The 14,596-nt window shown below is 44.6% G+C and overlaps 2 protein-coding genes across 2 annotated transcripts in view; both read right to left on the bottom strand.

Annotated features, from left to right (window-relative positions):
* PPP2R1A (protein phosphatase 2 scaffold subunit Aalpha) overlaps positions 1 to 4,342 on the bottom strand; it is a 36,479-nt gene extending 32,137 nt beyond the window's left edge. Inside the window, exon 1 of the mRNA XM_039220165.1 lies at positions 4,181 to 4,342. Within this exon, the coding sequence (XP_039076096.1) occupies positions 4,181 to 4,258 (78 nt within the window). The 5' untranslated portion in view covers positions 4,259 to 4,342. The remainder of the gene's footprint in view (positions 1 to 4,180) is intronic.
* Positions 4,343 to 12,541: 8,199 nt separating this feature from the next.
* LOC120222350 (vomeronasal type-1 receptor 4-like) lies at positions 12,542 to 14,271 on the bottom strand. The gene is made up of 3 exons (XM_039220151.1): positions 14,161 to 14,271; positions 13,651 to 13,657; positions 12,542 to 13,449 (listed from the first exon to the last, which is right to left on the bottom strand). Exons 1-3 carry the CDS (start codon positions 14,269 to 14,271, stop codon positions 12,542 to 12,544), a joined length of 1,026 nt encoding a protein of 341 aa, XP_039076082.1.
* Between the last annotated feature and the right edge of the window lie 325 nt (positions 14,272 to 14,596).

A 14,596-nucleotide genomic window follows, 5' to 3' on the forward strand; every position in this document is an offset into this window, starting at 1 on the left:
ACCCAAAATATCTTGACATTTGTCTCCTGGGGAAACGAAGTTACCCCAAGTCGAGAACAACTGTTCTAATCATGAAAAGAATAGTTTTTTAAAATACCCAAAGCACCTCACCTTGACAGACAAAGCCCTCATAATCTCAGCACCACCATGACTACTACTGGCCAACACTTACCAAACACTTGGAATTTGTCAAACACTTAGAAATGTCTAAGCATTTTCCATGTGCTACACTAATGAATCCTCACAACACCCTTATGAACTCCTAAATGACAAAATCATTCCCATTTTATAGATGAGAAGACTGAGGGGGAGTTTAACAGAGATCCAGTCTCTCAGCCAGGGGACCATGCTGTAGGTAATATGGTGTCCCAAGCACCCGTGGATACTGCAACCCGGCCTCTGCCTCTCAAGAACTGGGTAGGCCTAACGTAAGGGACTCGTCTGCACATCACTTTCCTGAGTATAAACAATAAGCTACCACGACCACTGACCGAGGTCATCACTTACCGTGTGCCTACTAAACAGCCACGTAACTTGCCAGGTCCACCACATCTTCGCACCCTCTACAGCAGATGCTGCTTCCTCATCATTATCCCCATTCTACAGATGAGGAATCCAGGCCCAATGAGGACAAGGAATAGGTCCAAGGATACAGGAAGGCAAAGTGGCAAAGCCGGGATTCAAAGCTCAGACATCCTTAACTCCCCCTTCACCACCCACATTACATCCTATCCACCAGCAAACCCCAACAGCCCTCCTCAAGAGACGTGGAATCTAACCTCTTCTCCCTAGTACGTGCCGACACCAGTCCTGGCTGCTCTGCGAAGGCACCCCGGCAGGTCTATCTGCTCCTGCCCAGCCCCTAATAAACAGCCACAAGGATCCTTTAGAATTAAGTCCAAACACGTCATTCCTCCACGCAAAGTCTTGCAACAGCTCCTGAATCTCACCCGGGCCCTTGCTCTGGTCCATAGGCTTTCACTTGATCTCTTTCGTGACTAGTCCTCACCTCTCACCACTTGGCCATTCAGTCTGCTTTAGCCACAATGGCCTGCCTGCTGTTCTCTAAACACAATGAGCCAGCTCCCACCTCAGGGCCTCTGTACCAACCTTTCAGACTGTCCTCCCTGCCCCCAATTCATTCAAGTCTTGCTCATGATCACTTCCTCAGAGAACCCTCCCTAACTAAATACCCTACCTAAAAAGCAGTCCTTGGGGCGCCTGGGTGGCTTAGTCGGTTAAGCGTCCGACTTTCGCTTAGGTCATGATCTCGCGGTTCGTGGGTTCGAGCCCCGCATCGGGCTCTGTGCTGACTGCCAGCTCAGAGCCTGGAGCTTGTTTCAGTCTGTGACTCCCTCTCTCTCTGACCCTCCCCTGCTCACACTGTCTCTCTCTCTCTCTCCTAGAAATAAATAAAACATTAAAAAAAAAAAATTAAAAAATAAATAAATAAATAAATAAAAAGCAGTCCTGGGCTTGCTCTATTCCCTGGTCCTTGCCTTATTTTTCTAATAAACAATTACTGCCATTGACATCACATTCTTATCCACTGTCTGCCTCCTCTACTAGAATGTAAATCCTATGAAGGCAGCGGTTTTGCTCTTTTACTCCCTGCTGTATCCCAGCCTTCAAAGTTTATTTATTTATTTTTGAGAGAGGAAAAGAGAGAAAGGAGGGGGAGGGACAATTAAGGCAGGGAGGGGCTTTAGGGGGCCAGACAGTCTCTAACTACTCAATTCTACCCTGCTGCTGTGTCACAAAAGCAGCCATGGACAGTAAGTAAACGAATGGGTCGGTGTTTTCAATAAAACTTTATTCATAATCAATAGACAAAGGGTCACCCCTGGTCATTTGCCAATCCCTGTGATGATCAAGGATAGAAGCAGAAAACGTCCACCTTCAGCCCAGAAGGCTGACCTACAGCCTGCCTAGTTTCGATAAAGAGCAAATATGTGCTGGTTGGTACATTCTTAAAGGGTCTCATGACTGCCTGTACATCTCACCCATAGTTAACATCGAGCTAAAGGACAAGCACTAGAAAAACCTTCTGAAAGTTTTACGAATAGAAATTCAAAGAAAACATTCATGATCGAATACTCCCTGCACATCCCCTCGCCCTTGAACACTAAGCATATATAACCACTGGCTTCATACAGCAAAAGTGCAGCTCTCCCTGCCCAAAGGTCCTGTCCGCATACTACTTAAACAAATAAATTTACTAAGCTGCGCCATAAAGTATCTCAAGAATTCTTCTCTGTCATGCCCAATGATCCAGGAACACCTGGTTTAAGTGATTGCTCATAAGAGCCTTGTGAGTCATGGCCCCTTTCATCTTCATCTCCCAACACCAACGGCTCATTCTCTTGGCTCCAGCTACACTGGCCTTCCTGCAGTTCCCCAAACACGTACTACACATTCCTGCCTCAGGACCTGTGCACTTGCTTCCTTTAGCTGAATGCTATTCCCCAGACATCCATGGGGCCTGCTCCTCACTTCTCTGCTCAAATGTTCCTTCTCAATAAGGCCTTCCCTGGCCATTCTATCTGAACCTGTAACACTCTCCTGTCCTCCCCATCCCTGCTCATTTTTCTCCAAAGCACTTTTGCCATCTTAATAGTACACATTTTACTTAACTGTCTTTATTTAATCTGCTTCCCCCTACAGCAACATAAAACTCCATGAGGCAGGTAGTTTTTGTTCATCTTGTCCCTTGCTGTGTCCCTGTGCCTAGTACAATGCCCTACCCAGAGGAGAGGCTCAAGAAATACTGACTGATTCACTATCACAATACCCTGTTGTTTCCTTCCCACGTGTCACACGTGTTAATAATGTATTTAGCTGTTCCACATCTGCCTCTGGTATAACAACTGATGTCACCATTATATCCTCAGCACCATAGGTGATACATGGCAGGTGTTTACTGAACAAATGAATTCACACAACAGCCCTATGAACTAGGTAATGACCTCCATTTGAGAGAAGAGGAAACCAAGGCTTAAGGAGATTAACCAACTTGCCCATGTTAATTAATTAGCAAGAAGTGGAAAGGCCAGGAGTACAACAGCAACCAGTCCGACTCCAGAACCAGAGCAATCTACCTCGAGATCACTCAGAGGCTGGGTCCAGTGCAATCCGCTCAATTTTAGACATAAACTGTGGCTCCTGTAACGGGAGGACGAGACCTCTTCAATTACTACTCCCAATAATTGTAGCTAACGTTTATTGGGCCCTTATGACAACTAGGCACCGTTCTATTTTACTTGTAGTATTAACTCCTTCAGTCCATCACAACCACTCAGGGAGGCCTGAACTATTATTAGCCCACGTTTCAGGGGACGCGGGCCCAGAGCAGTGAAGTAACGTGCGCAAGGTCACACGGCGGGTGGGAGGTGGAGCTGGGATGGCAAACTGTGGAGTCCGTAGTCTTCTCGACCCTTCTCCAGCCCGGCCGGGCCGCCATCCCACTCACCAGAAATGTGGTAGCCCGTGTAGTAAACTGCCCACCCGCAGTTCGGCAGGATCCCAAAAGCGAGGCGGGGGGTGGGGTGGGGGGTGGATTTCTACCTCGAAATCCGCTCTTAAATTTAGCTAGTTGCCCCCCTGGGAGCGGAGTTTTCGCCGCCCCTCCCCTTCGGGAATCTACACCAAAACTGAAGAGGGAGGGAGGGCAGAAATTGGAAAGGCAGCCGTCATCAATCTGGCCCCATTTGGAGAGTTTACCCCACAGCGCTAAGGCCCAGCCGCGGAATCTCACATGAAGGGGAAAACCTACCCGGGTCCCGACCCGCCAGGCGCCCCTCCCCCACTCGAACAAGCCGCGCGCCCTCCCCATCCCCAAGAGGCCACTCAAGGGCTGCTGCCAATCACCGAGCCTTTCCCTCTGCCCCACCCAGTGGCCCGACGCCCTCCCCGGTCAAGGCTTCCAGGGACCCCGGCAGCCGCGCGCACTCAGCAGGCCCGGGACCCTCCAAGCTGGCCTGCCTCCCGCCCTCCGGTGGCCCGACACCCAATCCCGGGCGCCGTAGCATCCAGTCCTGGGACCAGAAGACGTGAGAGCTGAACGCTGATTGGCCGCGGCCCCTACCGCCACTCCCAGCGATCATTGAGCCTTCTCCTCAAGGGCCGTCCGTGCCCCCATTACCCCTTCCCGTGTTCCCCAAGTTCCCCGTGGCCTCCGGACCTGAACATCCTCGTTGCGGAGCTCGTCTATCAGCACCGCGATGGGATAGAGCGAGTCGTCGCCGTCGGCCGCCGCCATCTTGGCTCCGTCCCGTTCCTGTCAGACCGCGGCCGGCGCCGTGCTGAATCCCGGGCTGGGAGGGGCAGGGATGGAAAGCGGACGAAAGACGAGCGTGGGGGCGCCCGAGCCACTTTACAGGGGCTGGCCCACGGTCATTGGCCGCGCTGCGCCGGGCCAGTCCGCATTTCGTTGGTCCGGGCAAATAAAGTCCCGCCCACTGCCCATCTGCCATTGGTCGAAGGGACGAGATGAGGCTGCCTAAGTAGAAGTGAGAGGGGAAGGAAACGGAAGTACGCGGTATCTTAGCGACCAAGGTTGTTCCCGCCTACGTCGCCGCTAACAACGGGCCAGACGAGCAGTTGGTTCTAACCAATGAAGGGCGGAATCGAAGCAGCAAAACCTGCCTTCTGGCGAGTCCGGCACAAAGCTTCCGCGCAGGCGTTGCTAGGATTGTATGAAGTCATGCAGGGAGCAAGACAGCCTGCAGGTTTTGGCTTGTGAGCCAGTGGCTCTGGTGGCTGATGAGTCTATTCCCAGCAACTTTGTTGGGAAGAGCAGGGGTGAGCCTTTGGTTTTATGCTTCATTTTGCGGAGACCCAAAGAAGGGTGGCGACTTGCCTTACTTTCTGAATGAAACTGAAGTCCCGTGTAGTTCTGGTTCCTAAGCGGTGTTTAGGCATGTCTTCCACTCCCCATTTTGTGCTTCAGCGGTCCTGGAAAATTAGAGCCCTCTCCAGACATTATGCTTTTTCACCTCAAACAGCATTTGCCCAAACCATCTCTTCTACTTGGAAAGCAGTTCCTTTTTTAATGCTCAGATCTCTGCATAAATGTCTCCCCTTCCCTGCCTCTCTTCAGGCTTGGTCATCCAGTCCCCTGAAACACATACCACCATCACCCCACCCAAACCCATCCTCAGTGTCTCTCAGTCTCTCTCTCACCAGCCTCTGTCTCAGAATTTCCATCCCTGGGCTGGTACTGAGACTATGTGCTGGAGTCTGCCTCCTCTCGCAGAGTGGGAGCAACTAATCTCTGTTTAAGCTTCACTCAACACAGTCCCCCCCTCCCCCCATTTTAGGACCACCTTAATACAGAGAGTTGGAGGATAGGTAAGGGAAGGCCTGGGATGCTTCCCCCTCACCCCTTCACTGCCCCCTTGAGAGGCAGAGCTGAGTTAGGACTCCTGGACACATCTGAAGAGCCCAAGCTTCCTTTCCAAACACCCCTACCCACTCCAGTTAGGCAAGTGTTCCTCATACACGGAGACAGTGGTAGCATTATATATTTCAATCCTTGCCCTGCATGTGCGCAGGATCGTCCCGCCACTCCAACAACTCACTGAGACCTTGGGCCTTCATAGGTAAGGCTGCAGTTTAAATATCATACAATTTTGGGGCTCCTGGATGGCTCAGTCGGTTAGGCGACCGACTTCGGCTCAGGTCATGATCTCACGGTTTGTGGGTTCAAGCCCTGCGTCTGGCTCTGTGCTGACAGCCAGCTCAGAGCCTGGAGCCTGTTTCAGATTCTGTATCTCCCTCTCTCTCTGACCCTGCCCTGCTCACGCTGTGTCTCTCTCTCTCATAAATAAATAAAACATTAAAAATTTTAAATAAATAAATATCATACAATTTTATTTCTTAAATATACCTCACTAAGGCTAGGGTGTGAGGTCACAAGGGTGCCATATACTGACGCGTCTCAGAGTCAGAAACAGTCTCAATCAGCAACTTGATTCTGGGCAGTCTCTGTAAAGAACAGGCTTCACCATGTACATCTGAATGAGTGACCCAGACAAGTAATTTGAAAAATGCAATTGGTTTCCACAGTTGACAGCCCAAGAAGGTAGGGCGGTCCTTAATCTGCCATCCATAGTTTTCCAAGTAACACATTCAACAGCTAGACCCCTGGCAGCAGCCCAGGAATCTGACATTTAACCAGTGAAGGAAACCACTGCCTCTGATTTCAGATTTGCAGAGCCAGCACCGAGACTAACCTGACCCAGTTCCAGAGGACACCATTTGGGTTCAGACTACCTAAACTATCAGTGAACAGGGACATGCTTTTAGGGGACCCTCAGACGATTGAGAGTTCCTAGCGCCAGTGGCTTTCACAAAAGCATGGAGCTAAAAGTGTCTTCTGAAGGGACAGGTACCACTTTTTCTGGTCAAGCTGACTTGTTGCTAGAAAGAGTTTGCCTTCATTCTTGAATATGCACTCTCCATGGGAAATGGGAATTTTGGAGCCCTTTCTACCCTGTTACAAGTGAGTCCATGCTGGCACATTCCAAAATTGGAATATCAAGGCATACAGTCAAAATGCATCTAAGGGTCAGTGTTGAGGAGAGCTCATTAATAAGCGAATCAGTCTTTCAAAAAAATCTGTATTTATTTAATTTAGTTTTTAATCACTGCTATTTTTTCTTTTTTTTTCTTTCATAGTTTATTGTCAAGTTGATTTCCATATAACACCCAGTGCTCATCCCCACAAGTGCCCTCCTCCTTGCCTATCACCCCCCTTCCCCTCTCTCCCACCCCCACCAGCCCTCAGTTTGTTCTCAGTATTCAAGAGCCTCATGGTTTGCCTCCCTCCCTCTCCTCAACTATTTTTCCACTTCTCCTACCCCATGGTTCTCTGTTAAGTTTCTCTTGATCCACTTATAAGTGAAAACATATGGTATCTGTCTTTCTCTGCCTGACTTATTTCACTCAGCATAACACCCTCAAGTTCCATCCACGTTGCTACACATGGCCAGACTTCATTCTTTCTCATTGCCATGGAGTATTCCATTGTATAGATAAACCACATCTTCTTAATCCATTCGTCTGTTGATGGACACTTAGGCTCTTTCCATATTTTAGCTATTGTTGAGAGTGCTGCTATGAACATCAGGGTACATGTGTCCCTATGCATCAGTGCTCTTGTATCTCTCGGGTAAATTCCTAGCAGTGTTATTGCTGGGTCATAGGGGAGTACTATTGTTAATTTTTTGAGGAAGCTCCACACTGTTTTCCAGAGGGGCTGCACCAGCTTACATTCCCACCAACAGTGTAGGAGGGTTTCTCCACATCCTCGCCAGCATCTAGAGTCTCCTGATGTGTTCATTTTAGCCACTCTGACTGGTGTGACGTGGTATCTCAGTGTGGTTTTGATTTGTATTTCCCTGATGAGGAGGGACGCTGAGCATCGTTTCATGTGTCTGTTGGCCATCTGGATGTCCTCTTTGGAGAAGTGTCTGTTCATGTCTTCTGCCCATTTCTTCACTGGATTATTTGTTTTTCGGGTGTGGAGTTTGGTGAACTCCTTATAGATTTTGGATACTAGCCCTTCATCTGATATGTCATTTGCAACGATCTTTTCCCATCCCATCAGTTGCCTATTAGTTTTATTGATTGTTTCCTTTGCCGTAATCACTACTATTTTAAAAGAGCACACCTGTGAGTTGTGTCACAGAAGCCCCAAATTCACACCCCATGGGGAGCTTCTAGGTGGAGGCCGCCTCCCTTTGCCAAAGGCTACAAATGACAGACTCACTTGCAGAGATGTGTGCCATCTTACATACACCAGTAAGGTCCAGTAAGGGCTGGACCTCCTTTTAGGTGATGGGAAGGCGAAGAAACAAGGGTTTTTTCCTTCACCGCATCAGGCATTGAGCACTGTAAACCTGCCCGTAGAGTTCTAATGTATTTACATTGGAAAACAGGACTCTGAATTTGATCAGGTGGTATCACACACCCCTACTGGCAGAGAGGTGATAGCACGTGAGACAGGGCAATTGAGACTGAGGCCTCTAACTTGCAAACAGACAGTATACCATGAAAACCTGGTATATCAGAGGTTGACCTAAATCCTTAGCCCTTAAACACACACACTGGGGGCAAATGAAAGGCTGTGTGTCCCAGTAACACTTCTCTACCTGTACCTCACCCTGACTGGGATAATCCCCCCTGGAACTTCTGGGATGGGGAAGCACAAGCCTGTAACACAGCAATTCCTGTTACATTCTAACAGTAGAAACAACAACGGGTTGTTTTACTTGTTCCAAACGGTCCTGCTATGGTCTGTTTGTGTCCTCTCAAAATTCATATATTGAAACCTAACCCCCAAGGTGATGGCATTTGGAGGTGGAGCCTTTGAGACATGATTGGGAGGCTCTGCCCTCATGAATGGGATGGGTGCCCTTTACAAAGATACCTGAGAGCTCCCTCATCCCTTCCACCCTGCGAAGATAGGACACAAGAAGGCCGCAACCCAGAGGAAGGCCCTTGCCAACCACACTGGCAGCCTGATTTCAGATTTTCAGCTTCCAAAACTGTGAGGTATGAATTCATTTATAAGGTACGCAGCCTGTGGAATTTTCTTATAGCAGTCCACACAGATTGAGAGAGGCCCAACTACCTCATCAACTTAGGTTTCCTCTGCTACTATGGCAACACACTAAGGCTGGTGGTTGTATGGCTCATTAGCTATCCTATCCATATTGCTAAGACTGTCAAGAAATGTAAAGGGTGTAAGATTTTTAGCCCATTTACACACCAGTAAGTTAGCCTGCCAGTTGCACGGATGCTGATAGAAGACATGAGATGCCAGGGACAGAGACAAAGGCAGTATTATTCATGCACAACAGGCAGCAAGAGCTTTGTGTTCACATCTCTTCCTTTTGCTTCCACAAGTCTCACAGGAGCCAGGCAAAGAGGTCCAGGCAGATGCTGCACACACATAGGTTCATGTCACAGCTGGAGAAAATTAAGCTCAGAAAACCCATCTTTTCAGTTGAATTAAAAATGCCCCTGCCCAACATTTGCCTCAGAGAAAAAGATTATCTCTAGTACATTGGCCAGGTAGTTAGTCTACCCTTTTACCCAAGAAAGACAGTATTGCCATCCTCAGAGGCTGTCACACAAAAATCTTTGCAAGTTAGTCCAGGACAGAAGCTGAAACAAGATATGGAAAAGAAAAAAAAAACAACAACAACAACGCTGAGAGGATCATGGAGAATTGTTTCCCAGTAGGGTTCATCTTTCCCTTTAAAATTTGGTGATGACTGATTGAGTAAAAGATCCATTAAAGATTTTTGATACCAAGACTGCTCTTGGTTGTATGGCACTGTGGGACAGTGAAAGACTGAAGGAACAGGAAGAGACACAGATTTACCAGGAGACTTCACAGGAAAGACAGATCCAAAGGAACAGTGGCGTCAACCTGCATGAGCAAGGAGAGGTGAGAGCAAATGAATAAAAGGAACAATATCACATATTCTCAGTGAATTGAAACTTGTTAGCTTATCAGAAGAAAATAGAATACATTACCCTAACATACAGCAAATCAATTCTGGATGGATTGCCAACCTAAATTTTAAAGTGATGTAAAGGTTTTAAAAAAGGAGAATAACCATCATCTTAGAGTAGGAAAGAATTTAATGAACAGAACAATAAACATTATCTATAAAGGAGAAAATTGTTATATTAACATTAAGACTTTCTCATCATCAAAGCACAACACACACCGGAAAGACCAGGAGAAACAGAGAGAGCATGAGGTAAAGAGACCAGCAAAGGAAACTTGTCCAGCAGATACATGGAATTACTACAAATCAATAAGAAAAAAAATGCAGCAAAAAAATGGTCAAAAGAAACTAACACATACTTTAAAAAGAGGATGCCCAATGTCTAATAAATATGTGAAAGGATGCTCAACTTCCATAGTAATCAAGGAAATTAAAAGAAAATCACTACTTGGTACCATCATACTCCAACCAGAAGTCAAAAAGAAAAATGAAAAAAATATTAGAACTGTTGACAAGGAAGTGCACAAACCAAAAATCTCTTACACCGTTGGAGGATGTGAAACTGCATTTTCCAAACCCATTAGGCACTATCTCCTAAAGCTACAGAACTATAAACCTGTCACCCACCAGTTCCACCATTACTTATATAGCCAAAAGAAATATGTATGTGTGCCCACATTTAGATAGCAGAGGTATTCCTAATAGTCACAAACTGGAAACCACCCATATGCTAATTAATGGTAGAATGATTAAATACATTGTTTACATACACACAACAGAACCCTATACAGCAATGCCAATGAATGATTAATAACAGCATGCAGCAATAAATTCACAAACAACTGAAGGAATGACAAAAGCGAATACAAAAGAGTTAATTCCCTATTACCTCCTTTATGTAAGATGCAAGATTGGCTAAAGTGACCTATGTTGTGCCATGCATGTCAGATGGCCCAGAGAAATAGGGAGTGGTAAGGAGCAAAAGTCTGACAATATTCTATTTATTGATCTAGGTACTGAGTACAGAAATGTGTTTACTTTGTGAAATTTCGTTAAGCAATACATTTATGACCAGTACATGTCTTTAAATCTTCAAATACTTATCAACCTCAAAAAAATAGGATATGGTAAATAGATTAGAGCTGTCCATATATTGTAAAGGTGGGGTTTAATAACATTAAATAAAATGACAATGTGATTAGCTTTTAAATGTATGCTGAAATTTCTAGGTAAAACTGAGAAATAGTGAGTATACAACTTCAAAGAAAGAAGTTGTTATAATGTAGAATTATAAATTAATTAAAGTTATATTTGGCAATCCATAGAAAAGAAATTAACATAGATTAAAGAAGAAAATATACCCCTTTGACATTCAAATATATCAATTATTATATTCAAGTTGAATGGATTATTTATACTTTAAAACTCAAGCAATTTTTACTATGTTCACTGGAGTTTTTCATAAGAGGTATGGCAAAGGCATTGAATTAAACTATAAAAATTAAAAATACATTTTATGGAATGTACAACTGGCAAGGCAATATACACATACTATAACATACATTTGGAATTTTGTCATAACTATAACTAGTACTATTTAAAATTGTTCTTAATGTACAATTTTCCGTATGTTAATTGATAGATAACAAACATAATTAAGTCTACATTTATATGTATAAAAACGCAGAGATACAGATACAAGTATAGATCCCTACACACAATAATTGAAGGTAGGCATGTATTTACATGTTCTTCTTCTTCGTGTTTTGTGATCTAAAAATGTGGCAAATATTTATGTGCCTCATGTGAGCTGCAAATACGGATTCCATTTGTGGTACAAGGTTGCATATATAATCTATAAAAATGGATATATCCATTGGGTCAAAATTTTTTTTCAAATTATTAAATTCTCAATAGTTAGCTTGAATGCTGAGAACAAACTGAGGGCTGGGGGGAAGAAAAGAAGGGCGGTGATGGGCATGGAGGAGGGCACTTGTTGGGATGAGCACTGGGTGTTGTATGTAAACTAACTTGACAATAAACTATTTAAAAAGTTCTGAATAGTTAATGTCAGCTTCAGAATATAAATATAGAGAAAGCTATATAAAAATCTCTCCGAAAATTTAAGAAAATTGAAATCAAGGAGCCACAAAATCCACATAAACAGAATGGATTCATGTCTCTCCCCTTCAAATAGATCTCCCTTCAGGGCTCCAAATTGAGTAGAAGTCTCCAACATAAACTAATAGCTTCACTTCAGAGACTCAAGTTTGCACCTCCCAACCTCTTTCTTGCCAACATGCCCAAATCACCTTCACAATGGAGGGAAAAATCTTTCTTCTCCAGATATCAATTCCATGGAATTCATGCCTTGTAAAAATGTCACATCACTGGATATTGGTTAAGAACCAGCTAAAATGTAATTCTATGCTGTCCACTATACACTCCAGTACAATCTGTCAATTTCTACCTGAAAATGTTTCCACAAGCTCATCTCCCATGCTCTCTTAACATCATACTTCACATGACTGAGCACTGCCTCTCTGGTATGACATGTCCACAATTATAACTGGCTCCCCAAAGCTTTACTCACTGGCTGAATTTTCCCTCCAGCACTATTCTCTTCAGTTTCAGTGATGACCAACCACATGCTAATCCATTTCCATGCTTCTTTTCCTGTAATCCCATGCCTACTTCACTTTTGGAAACTTTACTGTGACAAATTTAGGTTACACACTCAAAGTCTTCTCCATAATATCCAGATTGTTTCAAGACCTAGTGTTTATAAAGGCACAGATTCTGAACTCCTCCACGGCAGGCATTACTAAAACTTCAATCACATGAGTATTTATAAGATAATCATATTACCTAACAATTATTATAATTTTTTGTTAACATTGAAGAAAATGCTCAATATGTTCTGTTTACCAGTCTTGGGTTAGCTTTCCATAATTGTACTTGAGATTCTGAGGGGGATGAGTAAATTATCAACCAAATATTATGGAAATAGATTCAAATTACATATTTCTCATAAGATGAGGGGACTTTATATTCCTTAACCAGGGAAAGCAGATCATGGATATCCTGGGGTCACCACTCAAGAACAGAAAGGGCTGACAGTTGGAAAGCACAGAATGATTACTGAAGAGGTTATTGATCAAGAGGTACCACTTGAGATCATAAAAAAGAGACAAAACAATATGAAAAATAGAGAAGAGGGTGTTAAAGTAGACAAAGGTGCTCACTAAGAGAAGGATGGTTTTGGTGGCTGTGGACTCAGAGGATGATGTGGAGGACAGACTGGTCGGATGAATGTGCTGGACCCTCTGCTTGTGCCTGTACAGGATGAAAACCATGGAGCCACTGAACCAGATCATGAGGCCTAAAAATAACACATCAGGGAATGATAACAACGCTGCAAACAATGAGTCCTCAGCTTTATTATGACGAACAGCTGAACAGTATCCAAAACCTTTTTTGCTTGTGATGTTTTTGTAGTTCAAAGGGCTACTCATAAACATTAGATACATGATAGTCACCAGTATCTGCAAGACCCAGCACAGGACAAGTGAAGGGACAAGGCACTGGAGAGCTTTCCCTTTAAGTGCTGCCCACCGGGAGTTCTGGGGGCTGATCATGATGACACTCAAGAGGCAGGTCCCACCAATGGACACACCCCTGAACACTCCCCGAACATGGAGGGAAATTTTGCATCCAAAATCACTGAGGATATGACACCACCCAAAAGATGACAGTGTACGGTGTATTCCAAAAGAGACCATGACCAAAAGGTTGGCTACAATCAGGTCCCTGACGAACAAATCTGTAGGCCTTGGCCTACACTCAGTCAAAGAAAGGAGGACATAAAGGTAAAGAAGAGAGAAGTTCCCCAGGATTCCAAGCACAGTCTGGACTAAGAAGATCACTCCTTGGTTAAAATAAAATAATCAGGAGACTATAGATGCTGGTGAGGATGTGAAGAAATGGGCATCCTCCTACACTGTTGGTGGGAATGTAAACTGGTGCAGCCCCTCTGGAAAACAGTGTAGTGGTTCCTCAAAAAATTAACACTAGAACTCCCCTATGACCCAGGAATAGCACTGCTAGGGATTTGCCCAAAGGATACAGAAGTGCTAATGCGTTGGGGCACATGTAGCCCGATGTTCATATCAGGACTTTCAACAATAGCCAAACCATGGAAAGAGCCTAAATGTTCATCAACTAACAAATGGATCAAGAAGATGTGGTTTATCTATACAATGGAATACGCCATGGCAATGAGAAAGAATGAAATCTGGCCATGTGTAGCAACGTGGATGGAACTCAAGGGTGTTATGCTGAGTGAAATAAGTCAGGCAGAGAAGGACAGATACCATATGTTTTCACTCATATGTGAAACAGGAGAAACTTAACAGAGGATCATGGGGAAGGGGAAAAATAGTTGGGGAGAGGGAGCGAGGCAAACTATAAGAGACTCCTGAATACTGAGAACAAACTGAGTGCTGATGGGGGAGGGAGAGAGGGGAAGGGGGGGAGATGGACAAGGAGGAGGGCACTTGTTGGGATGAGCACCGGGTGTTATATGGAAACCAACTTGACAATAAACTACAAAAGAAAAAAAGAAAAAGAAGATCACTCCTACTGCCAGATTCTGGGTGGCCATCCTGTCAGTCCTCAGTGACTGATACTTGTCTTCTGGGCTCGCACATCCTGCATGGAAATAGGAGGCAGCGACCACAGGAATCATGTCAGCTGAAATCCGATATTCTCCACTTAACAACACTTCCTACATTCAAATAATTACTTAAAGTTCTTCACTCATTTAGGGCCTTCCAAGAGTTCCATGCACAACCATTACACAATATTTGCTACATGTGAATTAGTGTTATAATGACCACCCATGTATTAACTTCTTATTTCTTAAAAATACATGAAGCAGGCACTATTACATTCCTTATAAAGATGAGGACCACATAAGCCCGGAGAGTTTGAATTCATTCACAGATGAGGGACAGAATGGGGACTGAAACATGACTGGGTGGGGAACAAAATTAGTGCATTTAATCCATAAT

Source organism: Hyaena hyaena, unplaced genomic scaffold (assembly GCF_003009895.1).
Source record: "Hyaena hyaena isolate Hyena2069 unplaced genomic scaffold, ASM300989v1 scaffold_871, whole genome shotgun sequence".
Lineage (NCBI taxonomy): Eukaryota > Metazoa > Chordata > Mammalia > Carnivora > Hyaenidae > Hyaena > Hyaena hyaena.

Excerpts from the sequence above, each read along its gene's own strand:
- LOC120222350 (XM_039220151.1), bottom strand. The coding sequence starts at position 14,271 with ATGATTCCTGTGGTCGCTGCCTCCTATTTCCATGCAGGATGTGCGAGC.